This window comes from Dipodomys spectabilis, unplaced genomic scaffold, assembly GCF_019054845.1.
Source record: "Dipodomys spectabilis isolate Male_0828 unplaced genomic scaffold, ASM1905484v1 ptg000098l, whole genome shotgun sequence".
NCBI lineage: Eukaryota > Metazoa > Chordata > Mammalia > Rodentia > Heteromyidae > Dipodomys > Dipodomys spectabilis.
Window position 1 is genome coordinate 2,345,629 of NW_024870775.1, and position 18,071 is coordinate 2,363,699.

The following is an 18,071-nucleotide window of genomic DNA, read 5'->3' on the forward strand; positions in this document are numbered from 1 at the left end:
AAGGCTTTCTATTCTAATCAAATTCCAGTTCTCACAGAGCTCAAGCAGTACAAGAAATACTCCAAGAATTTCCAAAGCATGTACTTAAATGTCACAACAGAAGAACATACCTGGCCATCCCCAGACTTGGAAAGTTGGCAGGGACGATAAGTATATCCAGCCTGGAGAAAGGATGTGTTCCTAGGACAGAATGTGCAGCTGAGAGACAAAGTGGGATCAGTGGTAGTAGGGTCTCTTGGCAGGCATCCTTGAGGCATACTGGTGCAAAGACTCGATGAGGAATGATCTCCTGGGTGATGGCAGAGGCACACTGGAAGCGGCAGGGGTATTCCATGTGACTGCAAACATCAATGTATCTGGAAACATACAGGACAAAACAGATTTATTTAATGTGAAATCATGTTTATTCTTCTCGTAGTGCAGGTAAGGAACTCCTACAGACATAGATAACTTTTAGGAGACAGTGGTTCAGATATGCTGATAAGAATCTTTGGCGTCTCTGTTTCTGATAGCAGTGAAAAATTATGAACTGATCAAAATACATATTGAAGCTGAGTAAGTCCAGTCTAAGCTGTGAAAGAAATACAATCTTGTTTTAGATAAACTAGGTAGGGGCAGGGAAGACCCAAGACTTAAAACAATAAAACTACTTCATATCCAACTAAAAGCAATTTCTGCTCTCTGTAATGTGCTCTTAAATATCACCATGGAAAATCTTCTCCAAGTAAAGGACAATTGATAATTCAGAAAGGAAAATGGAACAGCAAATTAAAGACCCTATTCTGAGCCAGGCGCTGGTGGTTCATGCCTGTAATCTTAGCTACTCAGGAGACTGAGATCTGAGGATCACAGTTCAAAGCCAGCCTGGGCAGGAAGGTCTGTGAGACTCTTATCTCCAATAAACTACCAGAAAACTGGAAGTGGCGCTGTGGCTCAAGTGGTAGAGCACTCATCTTGAGCTGAAGAGCTGAGGGACAGCACCCAGGCCCAGAGTTCAAGTCCCACAACTGACCCAAAAAAATTAAAAAAAATAAAGCCAAAAAAAGACCCCATTCTGGAATTTTTTTTTTTAGAGTGAAATACTTGGTATGAGTTACAATAAACAAAACAAACCTATAGGTACAAACTTTTCCAAAGAAGTCAAAGTATTTTACTGAAAAGTTACCTAGGTGTTTTTTTTTAAAGGATTATAGAGGCTTCCCTCCCACCCCCAACAGTAGTGAGGTTTGAACTAAAGGCCTCAAACTTGCTCTGCTTGGTGGATTGGTTGGCACTCTGCCATGCAGCCAGCCTGGCCTTTTGCTGGTTATTTTGGGGATGAAGTCTCATGTACTTTTCTTCACTGGGCTAGTTTTGAATCACCATCCTCCAGATCTCAGCCTCCTGAGTAGTTACAATTGTAGGTATGAGCTACTGGTGCTTGGCTAGAGGCATTTTTGTGTATGTCTGTGCAGGTACTGGGGCTTGAACTCAGGGCCTGGACACTGTCTCTTATCTTTTTTCATTCAAGACTGCCCTGACCACATTTCCACTTCAGCTTTATGGTGGTTAATTGGTGATTAGGAGTCTCACAGACTTTCCTGCTCTAGCTGGCTTCTAACTGATTCGCCATCTAGGTCTCAGCCTCCTGAGTAGTTAGGATTACAGTTTTAAGCCACTGGCGCCTGAGCTTCATGTTTGCTGTGATATTTTCTCCAATCTACTTTAAATATAATTTAACCAAGTCAGTCTTGTAAGGAAACAGACCAGAGTCCAGCCAGCAACATCTGATTACTGCTGTTTTTCCCTGAAAGGCAAAGGCGGAGCTGAAAAACGAATTCCTAGAACCTGACTCACAGGCCTCAGGGGAACCAATCTATCCAAAGAAAGAGACATCAAAGGGAACTCTATTTTTTCACCTGTGAACATATCCTTTATCCAAACACAATGGAAAGCTCCTCTAACTTTAAATTGTAAATTAAAATTCTAACTGTAGGTGTTCATGTGATTCACAGCGAATACTGAAGAACCTTTAAATGTTGGTCTATTCTAGCACAGAGCAGGCTGCAATGACAGTTCCTGTTCAGATCTATAAACTCTTCCACCTGTCCAAGGCCTGTGCTCAGGAGATCCACATGACTATGTAAATAAGCCTTACCCTGTACTAGAGTACTTCAAGAAACAAAGTTTCAGTATGCTTCATTGCTGGAAGGGTAAAGAAAAAAAAAATAGATGGAAATAAAAAACTTCTGCAAGGATAAAGTGACAGGAAGAATTGAATCACAACCAAAATCTATAGACTGGTAATTTTGCTTTGCGGTGCAGAGTGAACAAAGGTGCCCACTGGTAAACATTTCATTACAGGTGTGCATTATTTGTGTTTCTTAAAGTAGAAAGGGCTGCTCCGTGAAGGCACTACCTTGGTAGCTTTTTCTAATGTGTTCACACAGGAACATAATGTGCAACTATAATTTAAGCACCTATATAGTCTGTTGCAAGGCTTTCAGAGGCTGTTAAAGACTAGAGATGCCTCTGGGTGCCAGTGGCTCACGCCTGTAACCCTAGCTACTTAGAGGCTGAAATCTGAGAATCACGGTTCAAAGCCAGTCTGGGCAGGAAAGTCCGTGAGACTCTTATCTCCAATAAACCACCAGAAAACTTGAAGTGGCGCTGTGGCTCAAGCGGTAGAGTGCTTGTCTTGAGCTGAAGAGCTGAGGGACAGTGTCCAGGCCCAGAGTTCAAGCCCCATGACCAACAACAACAAAAAAAAATGAATAGAGATGCCAGAGGTATGCAGGCATGTGGACAAAGTGCAGCCATACTGTAAAAAGGCATTCCATTTAGAAACACATAGGCTATTATCAGGAAGCAAGTTTACTTGTTACAAACAAGAACACCAAAGGCAGGAAAATAAAGTTAATCAGTTGTGCGCGCACATGTACACACACACACACACACACACACACACACACACACACACACACACACACACACCTCTCTCTCTCGTCCCCCACCCCCATCAGTTCAGGAGAAAAGACATGCTTACCATTTGTTTAGAAGGAAAGGTGAATTAGATTATTTCTGGACATGTATGGCACATCTTACCAAGTGAAGATGATGCCAATTATGGAAATTAGCACTACTTTTCCATAATCAAAGTGTAAGAGAAGGTACAAGACTTTAAGGCAATCAAGCTATGGGCAAGAGACACCGGTAGAGATATGAATAGACATAGAAATTTGTTGAGAGAAGCCCACTTGTGGGTCCCCTAAATGGGGACTCGAAAGCTTGGGCTTCCATGGCTGTCCTCAGACTATGAACAGAGCCATGTAACTCAGTATCTAGGACCTGTTTTTCTTCTTGTCTCCCACAGTCTCACCAAAGTGGCTTCCCAGAGAGGGAAGGGATTGACTTGAAAGACATAGAAGGGAAATTCCTGGAGTGACAAAATATTGTCTGGTTTAGGATGTATACAATGGTCACAAAAATTTAAGCCAAATACTTAAGGCCTGCACATTGGATGTATGTCAATTATACTATAATTAGAAATAAGTAAAGCAAAACTAAAATAGTTTTTAAGGTTTCTTCTTGTGCTAAGACTCTACCACAATTTGTTACACCAGCCAACTCATTGTCCAATGGTCTTGTCTGTGAAGAGGTAAGAGACCCTGAGTTCAAACCCCAGCACTGGTAAATAATAAACAAAAAAACAAGTAAGTCTTCCACATCTATAATCAACTCAAAGTCTTTTCCTTTTCTAGCAATTTTCCTAGTCTTTACAACTCTAAAGATAACCCCTTCTCCCATCAAGTCTTCTTTTTAGAATAAATAAGATTAAAGCCTTTTGCCTTTTTCACAATGCTCATTTTCTATGCCTTTGATCATTTTTGCTGGTTCCCTCTGGACTTTCTCCAAGTTTCCATGTCATGATGATGCTGTATAGCCCCCAAAAAAGCCTTGAGAAGATCTCCCCATGACTGAGGCTGAATATATTAATAAGCTTTGGATAGTTTATCTGTGTGCCTTATAGCTAATGCATTTTACTAAAATGCTCACTCAGAGTGGACTAGACCATGTGTGAAACTGGCACTGGAGAAGGAATGTCATAATTTAGCCCACATGAATACTGACCAATCCTTTGGCCAAATTTCTGGAACCCAGATGAGTACTTTAGGCAAGTGAAAGCCTGTAGTATATAAGGCCCCTATAAAAGTTAGATTTACATGAATTGAACTAGGAAGGTTTCAAGTAGGAAGGGGGTGGAAAAGCAAGGGGGGACCAGATGTGAACATAAGCAAAAACACTATGGTGATTGGCACTTCAGAGCACCTCTGTTGTCAAACTAGCATAGAGTCAGAGATTTTGTGGATAAAAACAGAGAAACACTTTCTGACAGCTAAAGATGGCACATATGAAACATGAAACCACACCGGGATTAAGCAAATATAAATTATTATTATTATTATTATTTTGTTGGTTGTGGGGCTTGAACTCTGGGCCTGGGTGCTGTCCCTCAGCTCTTCAGCTAAGGCTAGCACTCTACCACTTGAGCCATAGCGCCACTTCCGGTTTTCTGGTGGTTAAATGAACATAGGAGTTTCATGGACTTTCCTGCCCAGGCTGGCTTTGAACCATGATCCTCAGATCTCAGTCTCCTGAGTAACTAAGATTACAGGCATGAGCCATTGGCGCCCAGCTAAATTATTATTTTTTCAGCAGTACGTTTCTGATGGACAAGTAAGTATGTTGTAAATGAAGAAAAGCCATAAGTCAGACATGGAAGGGAATAATAAGGGAGCCTATTCTGCAGGTTCTATAATTCTACAAAAATGCACTTCCTTGGAAAGGCATACTCAACCTCTCCCCTAGCTTCCCTCATTGTTTAGAACTCTGGAATAGTTTCTTTGGACCTATTTGCACACACATTGGATCCTTTGGGGCCTGCTCTTTGTCCTGTGTTAGGCTGGACATTTGTGCTATGGAGGCTAGCAGCCAGCCAGTTTAGATGGGTTGGTAACTAAGTGGGGAAATTGGTCTACTGTGGAAATGAAATATTAGAAAACCCATTTAGAACATGCAATGGGGCATTCCCTCAGTGCAAGATTTTGTTAATAATCAAACTTATTTTTCTGTCTTTTCTTCTTTCAGCTGGTTCTGAATATAAGGAGACAAGAGAGGAATAGCATTACCCTTTCTCCAAAACCCCAACAGAAATCCTGGGCATATATCCTCTCAGAGTCCTCATTTGATGTAACCATGTCTGCCTCTATTCAAAATAATCAAACACAAGACAAATGAAAAGCCATCCCAGTTGCTTTGGGCTGAGAGAACACAAAGAAAATGTGGCTGTTCAGACCCTGTCCTGCATCTCTTGAGAACAAGAATAGAAGGGGAAAATAACTGTTTGGTAAGCAGCATAGATCCTTAATAATCCACAAGTTAACAAAAATACTACTTCACCATGAAGAATTTGAAAATTCATGAAAAAGCCTTCATTTTACAAAAAAAAAAAAAATTGTAGCCTTTACCCCCAAGGTCCTATCCAACCATTTACTGGTTGGATGCCATCTTTATAATGGCATCCTCAAACTCAAAGGCTCTTAAATTTTGTTTTCTGATGACCTCCTCTAGTCAAAATCATTGATTCAACCATGACAAGTGAGTATCTAGGAAGGGAGGTGGCTAAAATGGTATCTTAGGAAACTCTGCTGTTTTGTTTGTACCGGTAGTGGGGCTTGAACTCAGGGTCTTGCATTTTTGCTCAGTTTTTTTTTTTTTTTTTTTTTTTTTTTTGCCCATTGATGATACTCTAACACTGGATCCATGCCTCTAGTTCTGACTTTTTGCTGGTTAATTGGAGATAAGAGTCTAATGAATTCGTCTGCCTGGGCTAGCTTCAAACGATGATACTTGGGTCCCAGCCCCATAAGTACCTAAGATTATAGACATGAGCCACTAGCTCCCAGCTTATTTTTTTTTTTATTATTTTTGAACTCTCTGGTAAAACTCACAATCACCTCTCTAAGGGGTTAGGCATGTGTGCATACAGTTTTTATTAGTCAGTATATATAATTTTGGCAAGGATATGCTGCAATAACAAACAACCCAAGTTTGAGTGGCTTACCACAAGAAGGTTTATTTCTCACTCATATCAAGTCTACTATGGATTTACATGACTTGCTAAGTGCACTTACGTTCCTCACTCAGAAATTCAGGCTACCCACAATCACAAAATGAAGCCTTCTCTGTGGTCCTAATGCAGAAGAAAAGAGCATTAGAGGGTCTCACGTGTAATTCAGTGTTCCCATATAAAGGAGCATACGCCACTCCTGTCTGCAATTTTCTCTTTTTTTCAAAAGGACACATACATGTGCGCGCACATGCTCCTTTCTGCCGAAAAAGCAAAATGTGGGAAGTAAGACAGAAGAGAATGAATATGGCTTTATGTCCTAAGGACATGGCAAATATACTAAGGACGTGGCAAAATAAAATCAAGTATAAGAGGAACTTGTCCTAAGAGGATGTACTAGTTGGTGTTCAACAATGAACTAATCATTTATACCATGGATCTGGACTGCCTCCACCAGATGTTACTTAGCAACTTCCTAAAGAAGGAAAAATGATTTAACTGAGCTAGAGATAAAAGTTCTAGGAATGAAGCAAGATGCATACTTCTGTATTCCTTCTGGACAGTGTCCTCTCTCTGTCTCTGTTTCTGTCTCTACCTCTCAAGGTTAGAAACAAGAAAATCTGGGGAGGTAACAAGGGACTATCCAATGGCTTATACTAATTTTCAATTTCCTCAAACTGATTTCTCTGATTCATTCTAGAAAAAAAAGAAACAATTACCAAAGTTAACAAGGTCTTAATTCAGTGGGATTTCCTTAACTAGATGGCAACTTCTTTGTATCCTATACTCCTAAAGAGGCCTATGAAGTGGTCCTTATAATACACTAACAGCAGTCACTGGAACCTAAAATGGCCCAGTGTTCAACAAAGTAATCCATCAAAAAGTGCCTTCTTATTACTAAGTTATATATTTTACCAGCTAAACACTAAAAACAAAGATAAAGGTATGGAAGAGGGAAAAGTATTGCATATAAAGGTTCTTTTCATTTAACTTGACAGAGAATCACACATATACTTATTTCCTCCTCTTTCTGCACAAATAACATGGCCACATTTCTGTCTCTGAACTCTTTCCTTCTCAGTAGGCCTTTTCCTGCTTTGATTAATCCTTTTATGGTTTAGTTTCTTAGCAGGGATGACTCACATTCCCAGAGCTTGGAAGAAATGCATCATACCACTCTCCCAAGTGCTTGCTTTTCAGCAAGTCCCCAGATACAAACCTGAAGTCAGTCTCAGAAGGTGGCAAGGATCTCTCTGCCTCCAGATCACTTGGTGAATCTGTCTCAGGCTTCACTTCTGTCCAGCATCCCACTGCAATCGTGAAGGTGGAGGCTGGCATAGGCATAGTTACATAGTAATGCCAGCTTAATAACCCTATAAAGAGAATAACAATCATGAGGCCAAGGTATGGTTCTAGATCTTACTCTGTTTCTTCTCTTGAGACACCTGGAGAACTCATATGATAAAGTAAGAACCCGTCTTGGATGGGGTTGTCCCATCAGGTAAAGGTATAGGAGTTTTCCTCACATCTTGGGAAAAACTTCGATGATTTCAAGGCAGCCAAGAAGGTATGGGTTTCATCTACTGATCAATTTGAAGCTCTCAGTGAGGCTAGAAATATTGAAAGGTAGTTGAGGTGGTAACTCACAACTGCAAACGCAGAAGGGCATAGGCTGCTTGTTCCCACAGAGAAAAAAGCATGTCATATTTATCCTTATTAGGTAGCAAAATATTTGGAAGCACAAGGGATAGTCACTGAACGCCTAAATAATTATCATTTCTGAGTTGCCGCTAAGTTACTTTGTCTAAATGCAATTCAAGTTCATCTAAAAGGGATACAGTAGAAAATGTTAAATTATGGAAGGGAAACTCCTGGGTTGTAAGCTCAACTCAGAAACTCATTAGGTATGGAAAACTCAAGTATTAACTCTACCTTCATGCTTTTAATGTTCAGCTAGTCTACAGCTCCTTGCTGTGCAGATTAAAAGCAGGACAGAAGTTAACAGCCAGGGACTTCCAACTAGTCTAGAACAGGGCTATGATTATAACTAGCACTCCTTTCTCCAGGTGAAAATGGATATAGAAAGGTTTTTATTAAAGAGTCAAGTGATTGATAATTTGTAACACCACTTCTTTCAGTCTTAAGATGGGAACATAATTTTAACATTTTTAAATGCTGATTATTTCACCTGATTCAACGTAACACTTTTGAAGCATCTGCTATTAAGTTTATTAAGTTGATACTGTCTTAAGAGATATCACCTTCTATCATAAAACAATTTCTCCACTCTGCATGTTCCCATAAAGAAGAATTTCAGTTAGAATGACACTGCTCTTTTAGCCCACTAACAGAGCCTATTACTGTCTTTCTTTAAGTTGTGCAGAGCTAAACAACCATAGAATGCTCATGGTTATCCAATTTGGTGAATAAATGGACAGGATGTCAGATTTAGGGTTCATCTAGAAGTAGTTACATTCATGAATGTCCTCCTCCTATTTAGTCCCTCCTGATATTCTAGCTGCTTGGAAGGCTGAGAATGACAGGATCAGTTCAAGAGAACCTTTCTTGACTCATAAGGTGGGCCTACGGTTGAGCACCTGTTTATCCTCAGCTACACAGAAGGCTGAGAGTGGAAGGATTACATTGCAGGCCAACCCAAGCAGATGGGCCATTTGTGCATCCCCCACAGAGCCTGGCAAACTACAGGAGGCTTATTTCCTAGAGAAATTAGAAGATGGGATTGGGGGAAGAAATGACACAGGAGAAGGCAAATGAAGAAGACTAGTTAAACACATGCACATAGGATGAAGAGACCACAGCCTCTCCCCTTATTTGGTTCCCAGATGATAGTACCTCAGCATTCAGTCTCCAGGCAGGAGATTGAAGGATGCCCAAGATGCCCAATGGTATTAACATTAGAGGCTTCCTATGATCAGCCTATTTGTGCTTCCAAATATTTTGGCTTCCTATGATCAGTATATCAATGCTCATGGTTTCCCAGACTCATGTGTGCATGTAGACCTGCTAGGCAGTATTTTAATTCCTCTTCTTGAATGCAAGCAGACATACCAAGGACCTCCAAGGCACCTGTCAAAAGGTTGTAATACAAAACTGAGACTAAAATAAATGAGTATCTTGGAAGACAGTAACCACTCAAGGAGAAGACAGGTTCAAAAAACACACCAAAATATTCAGAACAAAGATTATTTATAATAGCCCTACAAATACAGTAAAGTAATTTAAAGAACATTCCTTAATAAAGAAAAATAAGAGCCGGGCGCCGGTGGCTCAAGCCTGTAATCCTAGCTACTCAGGAGGCTGAGATCTGAGGATCATGGTTCAAAGCCAGCCTGGGCAGGAAAGTCAGTGAGACTCTTATCTCCAATAAACCACTAGAAAACTGGAAGTGGTGCTGTGGCTCAAGTGGTAGAGTGCTTGCCTTGAGCTGAAGAGCACACGGACAGCGCCCAAGCCCAGAGTTCAAGCCCCACGACTGACAAAAGAAAAAGACAAGGAAAAAGAAAAGCAGTTGGGCACTAGTGGTTCATGCCTGTAATCCTAGCTACTGAAGAGGCTGAGATCAGAGGATCATGGTTTGAAATCAGCTCAGAAAAGTTCTCGAGACTCCATCTCAAAAAACAACTAGCAAAAAACCCAATTGGAGAGACATGGTTCAGGGAGTAGTGTGCTGGCAGAGCAAGCAAGCTGAACAAGCATGAGGCCCTGAGTTTATACAATAATAATAATAGTCATAGTAATTATTATTATTATAAAAATAAGTTAAAAGTAATCCTAGTTGCTCAGGAAGCTGAGATCTGAGGATTGTGGTTAAAAGCCAACCCAGGCAGGAAAGTGCGTGAGACTCTTATCTCCAATAAACCACCAGAAAATCAGAAGTGGTGCTGTGGCTCAAGTGGTAGAGTACTCGCCTTGAGCTGAAGAGCTGAGGGACAGCGTCTAGGCCCAGAGTGCAAGCCCTACAACTGGCAAGAAAAAGAAAAGAAAAGGAAAAAAAATAAAAGAAAATTAAAAGCATGGCAGAAGAAAAGAAAAACAGTAAAAGATATGGGATGAAATACAATGGTGAAGGAAGTGGAACAAAAAAATCTAAACAAAGGGCTGGGCATAGGTGTAATCCCAACTGTGCACAGGACATGGATATGGGAGAATTGTACTTTTAGATCAGCCCAGGCAAAATGGGACCCTAACCTACACTTCATGTGGTGCCATGAGCCGGTAATCCCAGCTAGGCAGGTGGCAGAGTTAGGAGAATCCAGGAAAAAAATGAAATTCTATCTGAAAAATAAACACTAAACAGAGCTAGAGTTGCAGCTCAAGTGGTGAAATGCTTGACTACCAAGCACAAGACCTGAATTCAAGCCCCAGTATCACCAGAAGAAAAAGGAGGAAGAGGAAGAAGAAGAGGAAGAAGAGGAGATGGAGAAGGAGGAAGAAGAGTAATGAGGAAGACTGGTAGTGCCATTCAGAAGGTCCACCATCCAAGTAATAGAAACTCCATAAAAATCTGACTGTAAAGAGAGAGAGAGAGAAAGCTATCAGCCGAAAATCTCAAGACCTCTGTACATCACCTTGACAGTAAGAAAGTAATAAAAAAAAAAAAAATTCAAGAAAATTGTGCCCATCTGAAGGTTCACAGCTTTCTGGACTGAAAGGGCACAAAATATTCAGAATACTGGGTAAAAACCGATCCACATCAAGATAGAGCATTATGAAATATAGAAGCCAGAAATGAAAAGAAAATCCTATAAGCTTCCAAAAAGAGAAAGAAAAGAATTACTATTAAGGATACATTCAGACCTGTAGAGTCAAAAAAAATTTACCTCACATACACCATATTCTCTGGAAGCTGCCAGACTATAGAAAGTATGCTTCAAAAAGAGGTAATAGGCCGGGCGCCAGTGGCTCACGCCAGTAATCCTAGCTACTCAGGAGGCTGAGATCTGAGGATCATGGTTCAAAGCCAGCCTGGGCAGGAAAGTCCGTGAGACTCTTATCTCCAATAAACCACTAGAAAACCAGAAGTGGCACTGTGGCTTAAGCAGTAGAGCACTCGCCTTGAGCTGAAGAGCTGAGGGACAGAGCCCAGGTCCAGAGTTCTAGCCCCACAACTGACCCCCCCCCCCTCAAAAAAAGGGGCAATAAGTCAGGCACCTGTGAGTCATGCCTGGTATCCTAGCTGCTTGGAAGGCTGAGAACAGTAGGATCACAGGTTAAGGCCAGCTGAGGAAAAAGAAGTTCAAGAGAACTCTTCTTGACTCATAAGGTGGGCTCACTGGTGAGCACCTGTCATCCTCAGCTATATGGGAGGCTAAGACTTGGAGGATTATGTTTCAGGCCAGCCCAACCAGAAAAGTCCATGAAATTCCATCTCTACAGAAAGAAGCAGGATGCTATGGTATGCATCTGGGAACCCTAAAATAGATAGTCTGTGATCCAGACATGCCTGGGCAAAAATAACTAGCTCAGAAAAAAAGGGAGGGCTGGAGGTGTGTTTCAGCAGTAGAGTGCCTGCCTGGCAAATGGGAAGCCCTGAGCTCAAACCTCATTATTACCTTAAAAGGGGGAAGAGAGATCAAACTGAAACAAACAAAAATATGGTGGAGCTATGCACCCAGTACAGACAGCAACTTATGCCCATCTGGACAGGTTTGGAGCTTCTCCATTTTCAGGAAGATGAAATCAATACCTTCTAGGGGGAGATTCCTTTTCTCTGACAATTAAAGAACAAAAGGGTAGGAAAATGTTCCAGGTAAACAGAGTAAGTTTACTTGAAAGCCAAGAAAAGAAAGTAAAAAGAATTCACAGACTCCTGGAGAGTAGGAAGGAGATGTCTCATTCACCATAGAGGACAAGGGGAAATCCCAGGCTTCTTCATCTGGTCACATTGGGTCCCTAGTCTTCTCCCTCTTAGAGAATGTATCTTTGGTTTGATTTACAGATCAGCAGCCCAACACTGCCTAGAGCCTTTCTAAATGGTTCCCTTGTCCCTAGGAATCAAAGCAGGTAATCACCTGTCTTGGTTGGACTGCTCCTATCCTGGAAGAGAGATTGAAAGTGGGAGGGCTTGTTTGCATCTGTCCTAAACACTCAGCACTTGGGCTGTTCTTAGAACCAACTGCCCAGCCTGAGAGGAACAAGAAAGATGATTGTGTTTCATGGTTTCCCACCATGACAGCCTTTGCCTAAGCCACCCTTCTCTATCCCTAACTAGGATCCGATACATGTCCCTCAAAACTGAGGGAAAAATGGATGCATCTGAACAGCTTGAAAAGAGATTTAACAACTTTCAACAAGTCTAGTGTGGATAAATACAAAGAAAAACGTGAAAAGACCTCAAATAATAATATTGTTATTAACTCCAAGAAAAACTAACATGTACAGAAATAATGTAATCATAGTTTTATAGCATGGCTTAGCTCTTAATAACAAATACATATATAAATAAATTAAAACTGTTGAGCTAAACAAGGTCATGATACATCCCCAGCATACTGAGAAGGAAGCATGTGTACAATTGGCTCACATGGGTTGGGGTTGGGAGACAGAAGAGCTTAGTTCTGTCTGCTATGAGGAGAAGAATAATCCTGAGGAACTAACAATTTTCATTGAGTGACATATGGAGTAAACATTGTATCATCAGTTTAAAATGTACAAGGGGGTTTCATTTAATAATTCCATAGATGTATTGAGTACTTTGAATGTTTACCCCCTCTTTAATAATCCCTTAATTCCCTTCCTTCCACCCCTACAGTATTTGGTGTTTATCATTATGCTATCTTTCTATCTTTCTATCTATATCTACCTATCTATATGTGTATATGTGTGTATGTGTATATATGTATATGTACATATGTGTATATATACACATATACATATGTATATACATATATATGTGCGATGGGTATATATATGTATATATATATATATATATATATATATGTATGTATGTAATGGACTTTGGTCCTTTTCATCTCCCACAATACCCTCCCCTTTCTTCCTCAATCATCCCACTGGCCCTTCTCAACAGTCTCCCTTTTACATTCATATCCTATCACCATCGTCATTATCATCCTCACTGCCACCACTATCACCATTATATTAGGTCTAAACTCCACGTATGAGAGCAATAAGAGATTTGCTTTCTCAGCCTGGCTAAAAGCAACAAAATTCTCCAGAAGCAGGAGAAATGGTGAGGGGGATGAATACAGAGGATTGCTCTTTGGAGAAGGATTATAAAAAAAAAACAAAACACCACAATTATCTGAATCTTTAAATATTGCATCTAAATGTAAAACAATTTAAAACAATACCTGTCAATTAATTGGAAAATACACAATATTTTTTATCCTGAGATACTATTAAAATGATAAAACACAACTCAGAAAAATAAGTAATTTAGAGAAAAGGAGTATCTATTTACTATATTAGAAAATCTTTTTAAGAATGAAACACTGGCAGAGCATGGTGACTTACGTATATAGCTACTCACAAGGCTGAGGTCTGAGAATCTGTTTCAAAGCTAGCTGCGTCAGGAAAGTCTGTGAGATTCATTATTATACACCACACACATACACACACACACACACACACACACACACACACACACACACACACACACACAGGCACACACACAGGCACAAGCGCAGAGCCAGAAGTGGAGGTGTGGCTCAATTGGTTGGGTGCTAGCTTTGAGCAAAGACACATTAACAGACAGCATCTAGGTCCTGAGTTCAAGCCCCAGTACCAATGCATCCCTGTACATGCTTGCATGCACGCATGCACACACACATTCATGCACATGCACACACACACACACACACACACACACACACACACACACACACACAATGAAATACTACACAACAGGCCTTCCTCTCCACACTGTGGTGGATTTTGATATGATTTTTGAGTGGCCTGACTGGTTTTTGACACTATCTCATATATGGGGGCAAGATGAGACCGTGAAAACAGTAGGAACTGAAACTCCTTCCAAGAGAAAATGCTTCCAGAAGAACCCCATACAAAATCACCAGGAATCCACAGTACCATTTTTCATAATACTACATAATACCTTTTTGTACCTTTGTCAGAATAATGCGTGTCCTCTCAAGGTGATATGTGGACGGCACTAAAGCCACAAAAGGCTATGGCAAATAAGAAGAATGGAAATGTGTGGTAAATAGTAAGAATAAGAAAGTCAGGACCTTAAATAATCTAAAATTTAGGCGTAAGAGAGCAAAAATTATAACAACCTGAATCAAGCCCTAACACAAATATTTAGAACTGCAATTATTCCCTTAGTCTTCTCTGTTAAGTAAGGGGAGAGGAAACTTTTATTTTTGCTGAATATGTAAAAAAAATCACCTAAATTCGTATTTTAAATGCTAAGGATGATTTCTTCCAATACAATGAACATGATTTTTTTAAAACTTTCTTTCTAAAGAGTCCTAAAGTTCTCTACTAATTGGAACTTATTTGGAATAAAGTGTTTCTCACTTGAACTTTTTAATTATAAATTTGTTGTTATTATTAAGGTGTTGCACAGCAGGGTTATCAATTTGTAAGTCAGGTAATGAGTACATTTCTTTTAATTTTTTATGTTTCCTATTGTAAAAATACATTGCATCTCATTGTTACAATGGGTCAACCTGTATCCCTATTTAAGCATTTTGTCTTTTCCCTTCCCCTCCCCAAAGTAGAGAAGTGAATATACAAGATGCAGGGCACCGACATCAAATATAGTGAAAACAGGGGTTATACCACGGGGGAGGAACATTCAAAGAAACAAAAAAAAAAAATCACATGGTACAACAAATCAAATTGGGACAAATGGGATTGCAGGAAGCTGCAGAGCTTCTGCATGGCAAAGGACATAGCTAGCAAGATCAATAGAAAGCCCACAGATTGGGAGAAGATCTTTACTAGCCATAGAACGGGCAAGGGTCTCATATCTAAAATATACCTGGAACTCAAAAAATTAAATCCCCCAACAACAAATCCTCAAAGAAACAACTGCCCAATAAGTAAGTGGGCTAAAGACTTAAAGAGAAACTTCTCTGAAGAGGAAATAAGAATAGCCATTCTTTTGTTTCTATTGTAGGTTCTTCCCCCATGGTATAACCCCTGTTTTCACTGGATTTGATGCCAGTGTTCTACATCTTGTATATACATTTTTGCAAGTTGGGGAGGGGAAGGGATATTGCAGAATGCTTAAATGGGGATGCAGGCTGACCCACTGGGATGACGAGATGTACAGGACAGTAAAATTGAAAATGAACATTACAATGTGGGGGGGGGAGTGCATTGGAGAGGGAGGGAAGTGATGGTAGGGGAAAAATAAAGGAGGAGGTAACAACGCTCGCTATGAAATGTACTCATTACCCTACTCATGTAAACCCTCTATACAACATTTTTACAATAAAAAAAGAAGAAAAAGAATGGCCAATAGACATATGAAGAAATGCTCAACCTCTCTAGCCATAAAAGAAATGCAAATCAAAACAACATTGAGATTCCACCTCACCCCAGTTAGAATGGCTATAATCAAGAACTCTAACAACAACAGATGCTGGAGGGGATGTGGCCAGAAGGGAACCTTACTGCATTGTTGGTGGGAATGTAAACTTGTTCAACCACTTTGGAAAGCAGTATGGAGGTTCCTCACAAGACTCCACATAGAGCTCCCCTATGACCCAGCAATCTCACTTTTGGGCATTTACCCAAATGATCACAAACAAGACCATACTAAAGCTACCAGCACGACTATGTTTATAACAGCATTATTTACCATAGCTAAGATATGGAACCAACCTAGATGCCCCTCAGTAGATGAATGGACCAAGAAAATGTGATATATATATATATATATATATATATATATGTAATACGCACACACACACACACACACACACACACACACACACACACTGGAATTCTATGCCTCCATCAGAAAGAATGATATCGCCCCATTTGTTAGGAAATGGAAAGACTTGGAAAAAATCATATTAAGTGAAGTAAGCCAGGCACAAAGAAACATATGTCCCATGTTTTCCCTTATTTGCAATAACTAGTATATGTCTGGGACAAGCAGAAAAGGTCAAAAGCTATGTACATATGACCAGATAAGATGATGTTAAGTGAAACGAACCCTAAGATAGGGACACATGTATTTTTTTTCTTTCTTGCTATTGTTCCTAATGTATTTATAATGTTCCATGTGATTTTTTTCTTTGTATGTGCCTCCCCTGCACTATAACCCCTGTTTTCACTGTATTTGATGTCGGTGTCCTGCATCTTGTATATACACTTCTCTACTTTGGGGAGGGGAAGGGAAAAAACAAAATGCTTAAATAGGGATACTGGTTGACCCATTGTAACAATGAGATATACAAGACACTATATTGAAAAACAAGCTTTACAATTTAGGCAGGGAGGGGGGAGTAAGGGGGAGGAGGCAGTGTAGTTGTGGAGGTGGGAGGGAAGGGATGGTGGGGGAAAAACAAAGGAGGTGGTAACAGTGCTTGATAGGAAATGTTCTCATTACCTTGCTCATTAACTGTAACCCCTCTGTACAGTAATTTTATAATAATTTTATAATAATAAATATGTATTTAAAAAAAGAAAATGTGATATATATATATATACATATATATATATATATATATATATACATATATAATGGAATTCTATGCCTCTATCAGAAAGAATGACATTGCCCCATTTGTTAGGAAATGGAAAGACTTGGAAAAAATCATATTAAGTGAAGTAAAACAAGCCCAAAGAAACGTAGGTCCCATGGTTTCCCTTATTTGCAATAACTAGTATATGTATGAGTCAAGCAGAAAAGGTCAAAAGCTATATACATATGACCAGATAAGATGATGTTAAGCAAAATGAACCCCAAGATAGGGACGCAAGTGGTTTTTCCTTTCTTGCTATTGTTTCTAATGTATTTATAATGTACATTTCTTTTTGGACAATGTCACCCCTTCCTTCACTTCCCCCAATTACTCATTTGAAAATTTCAAAACAAAAATGTTTGTTTAGCTACCAAATGATAGTCAAATAGGAGCAGCTCAATTGGCTGGGCCATTAGGAACCAGTTAGAACTCAAAGCCCTGGTGACTCATAGTGTTCCTCCGGAAGAATCCTCTCAAAGTTGTCTGGCCTGCACATCAACCCAATCCTCAGTGAATATTAGAGCCAGAATTGAGATCATGGAGCACTTCTAGTGCCCTGAATAAGGTCTTTATTAGTCTAGTACTATGAAACATTGCTAGTACTCTCATTTGGTTAAAATAAAAGTCTCTTTTGATTTATGGGTATGTGCATTATTCCACTGAACTCCGTGTCTTGCCTGAAGCCTACCCACTGCCACAGGGAACATCTCAACTTCCCAAATATGCAAATAGCAAAGTGAAAATTGAGAAAGTGAGGCAGGGAGTACCTACTTCTGGATTGTCTATTGTTTGATAAGCTTGTTTTGCTAGAGAGCTGGTGTGGGTTTATTTCTTTTGAATAGGTTGCACTGACTGAATACTTGTTCCGTATCTGCCAGTGTAGGCACATAACTTAATCTCTGTATACATCAATTTCCTCTTGTGTAACATGGGAATAATCACAGGATCTATCTCATAGGATTATGCGAGGATTGAATTAGATAACACATAGAGAAATCACTAGGCAGAGTAATTGGCACATAGTCTTTTGTTGTCTTCGTCATCATTTGTGAGTGCTCATCTTTATAGCTTCCTCTCTCTGTTGCACAGGCTAACTTACTGGCGGCAGCAGTGAAAGACATTTGAAGGTATGGTTACCACATGTGCACCAAAACCCACGACCTGATGAGGCCCACAGATGGGGTTTAAGGTTGAATGGCATTAAAACACATAGTGCACACAAAGCAATCCATTTAAAGGGAAATGACAACCCAAAGGGGGCA

The 18,071-nt window shown here is 40.0% G+C and overlaps 1 protein-coding gene across 1 annotated transcript in view; it reads right to left on the reverse strand.

The window, feature by feature from the left end:
* The window catches only part of LOC122113612 (aminopeptidase O (putative)), a 344,600-nt gene that overhangs the window by 270,768 nt on the left and 55,761 nt on the right, over positions 1-18,071 (reverse strand). Inside the window, exons 4-5 of the mRNA XM_042686676.1 lie at positions 7,329-7,482; positions 111-356 (exon numbers count right to left, since the gene is read on the reverse strand). Of these exons, the coding sequence (XP_042542610.1) occupies positions 111-356; positions 7,329-7,482 (400 nt within the window). The remainder of the gene's footprint in view (positions 1-110; positions 357-7,328; positions 7,483-18,071) is intronic.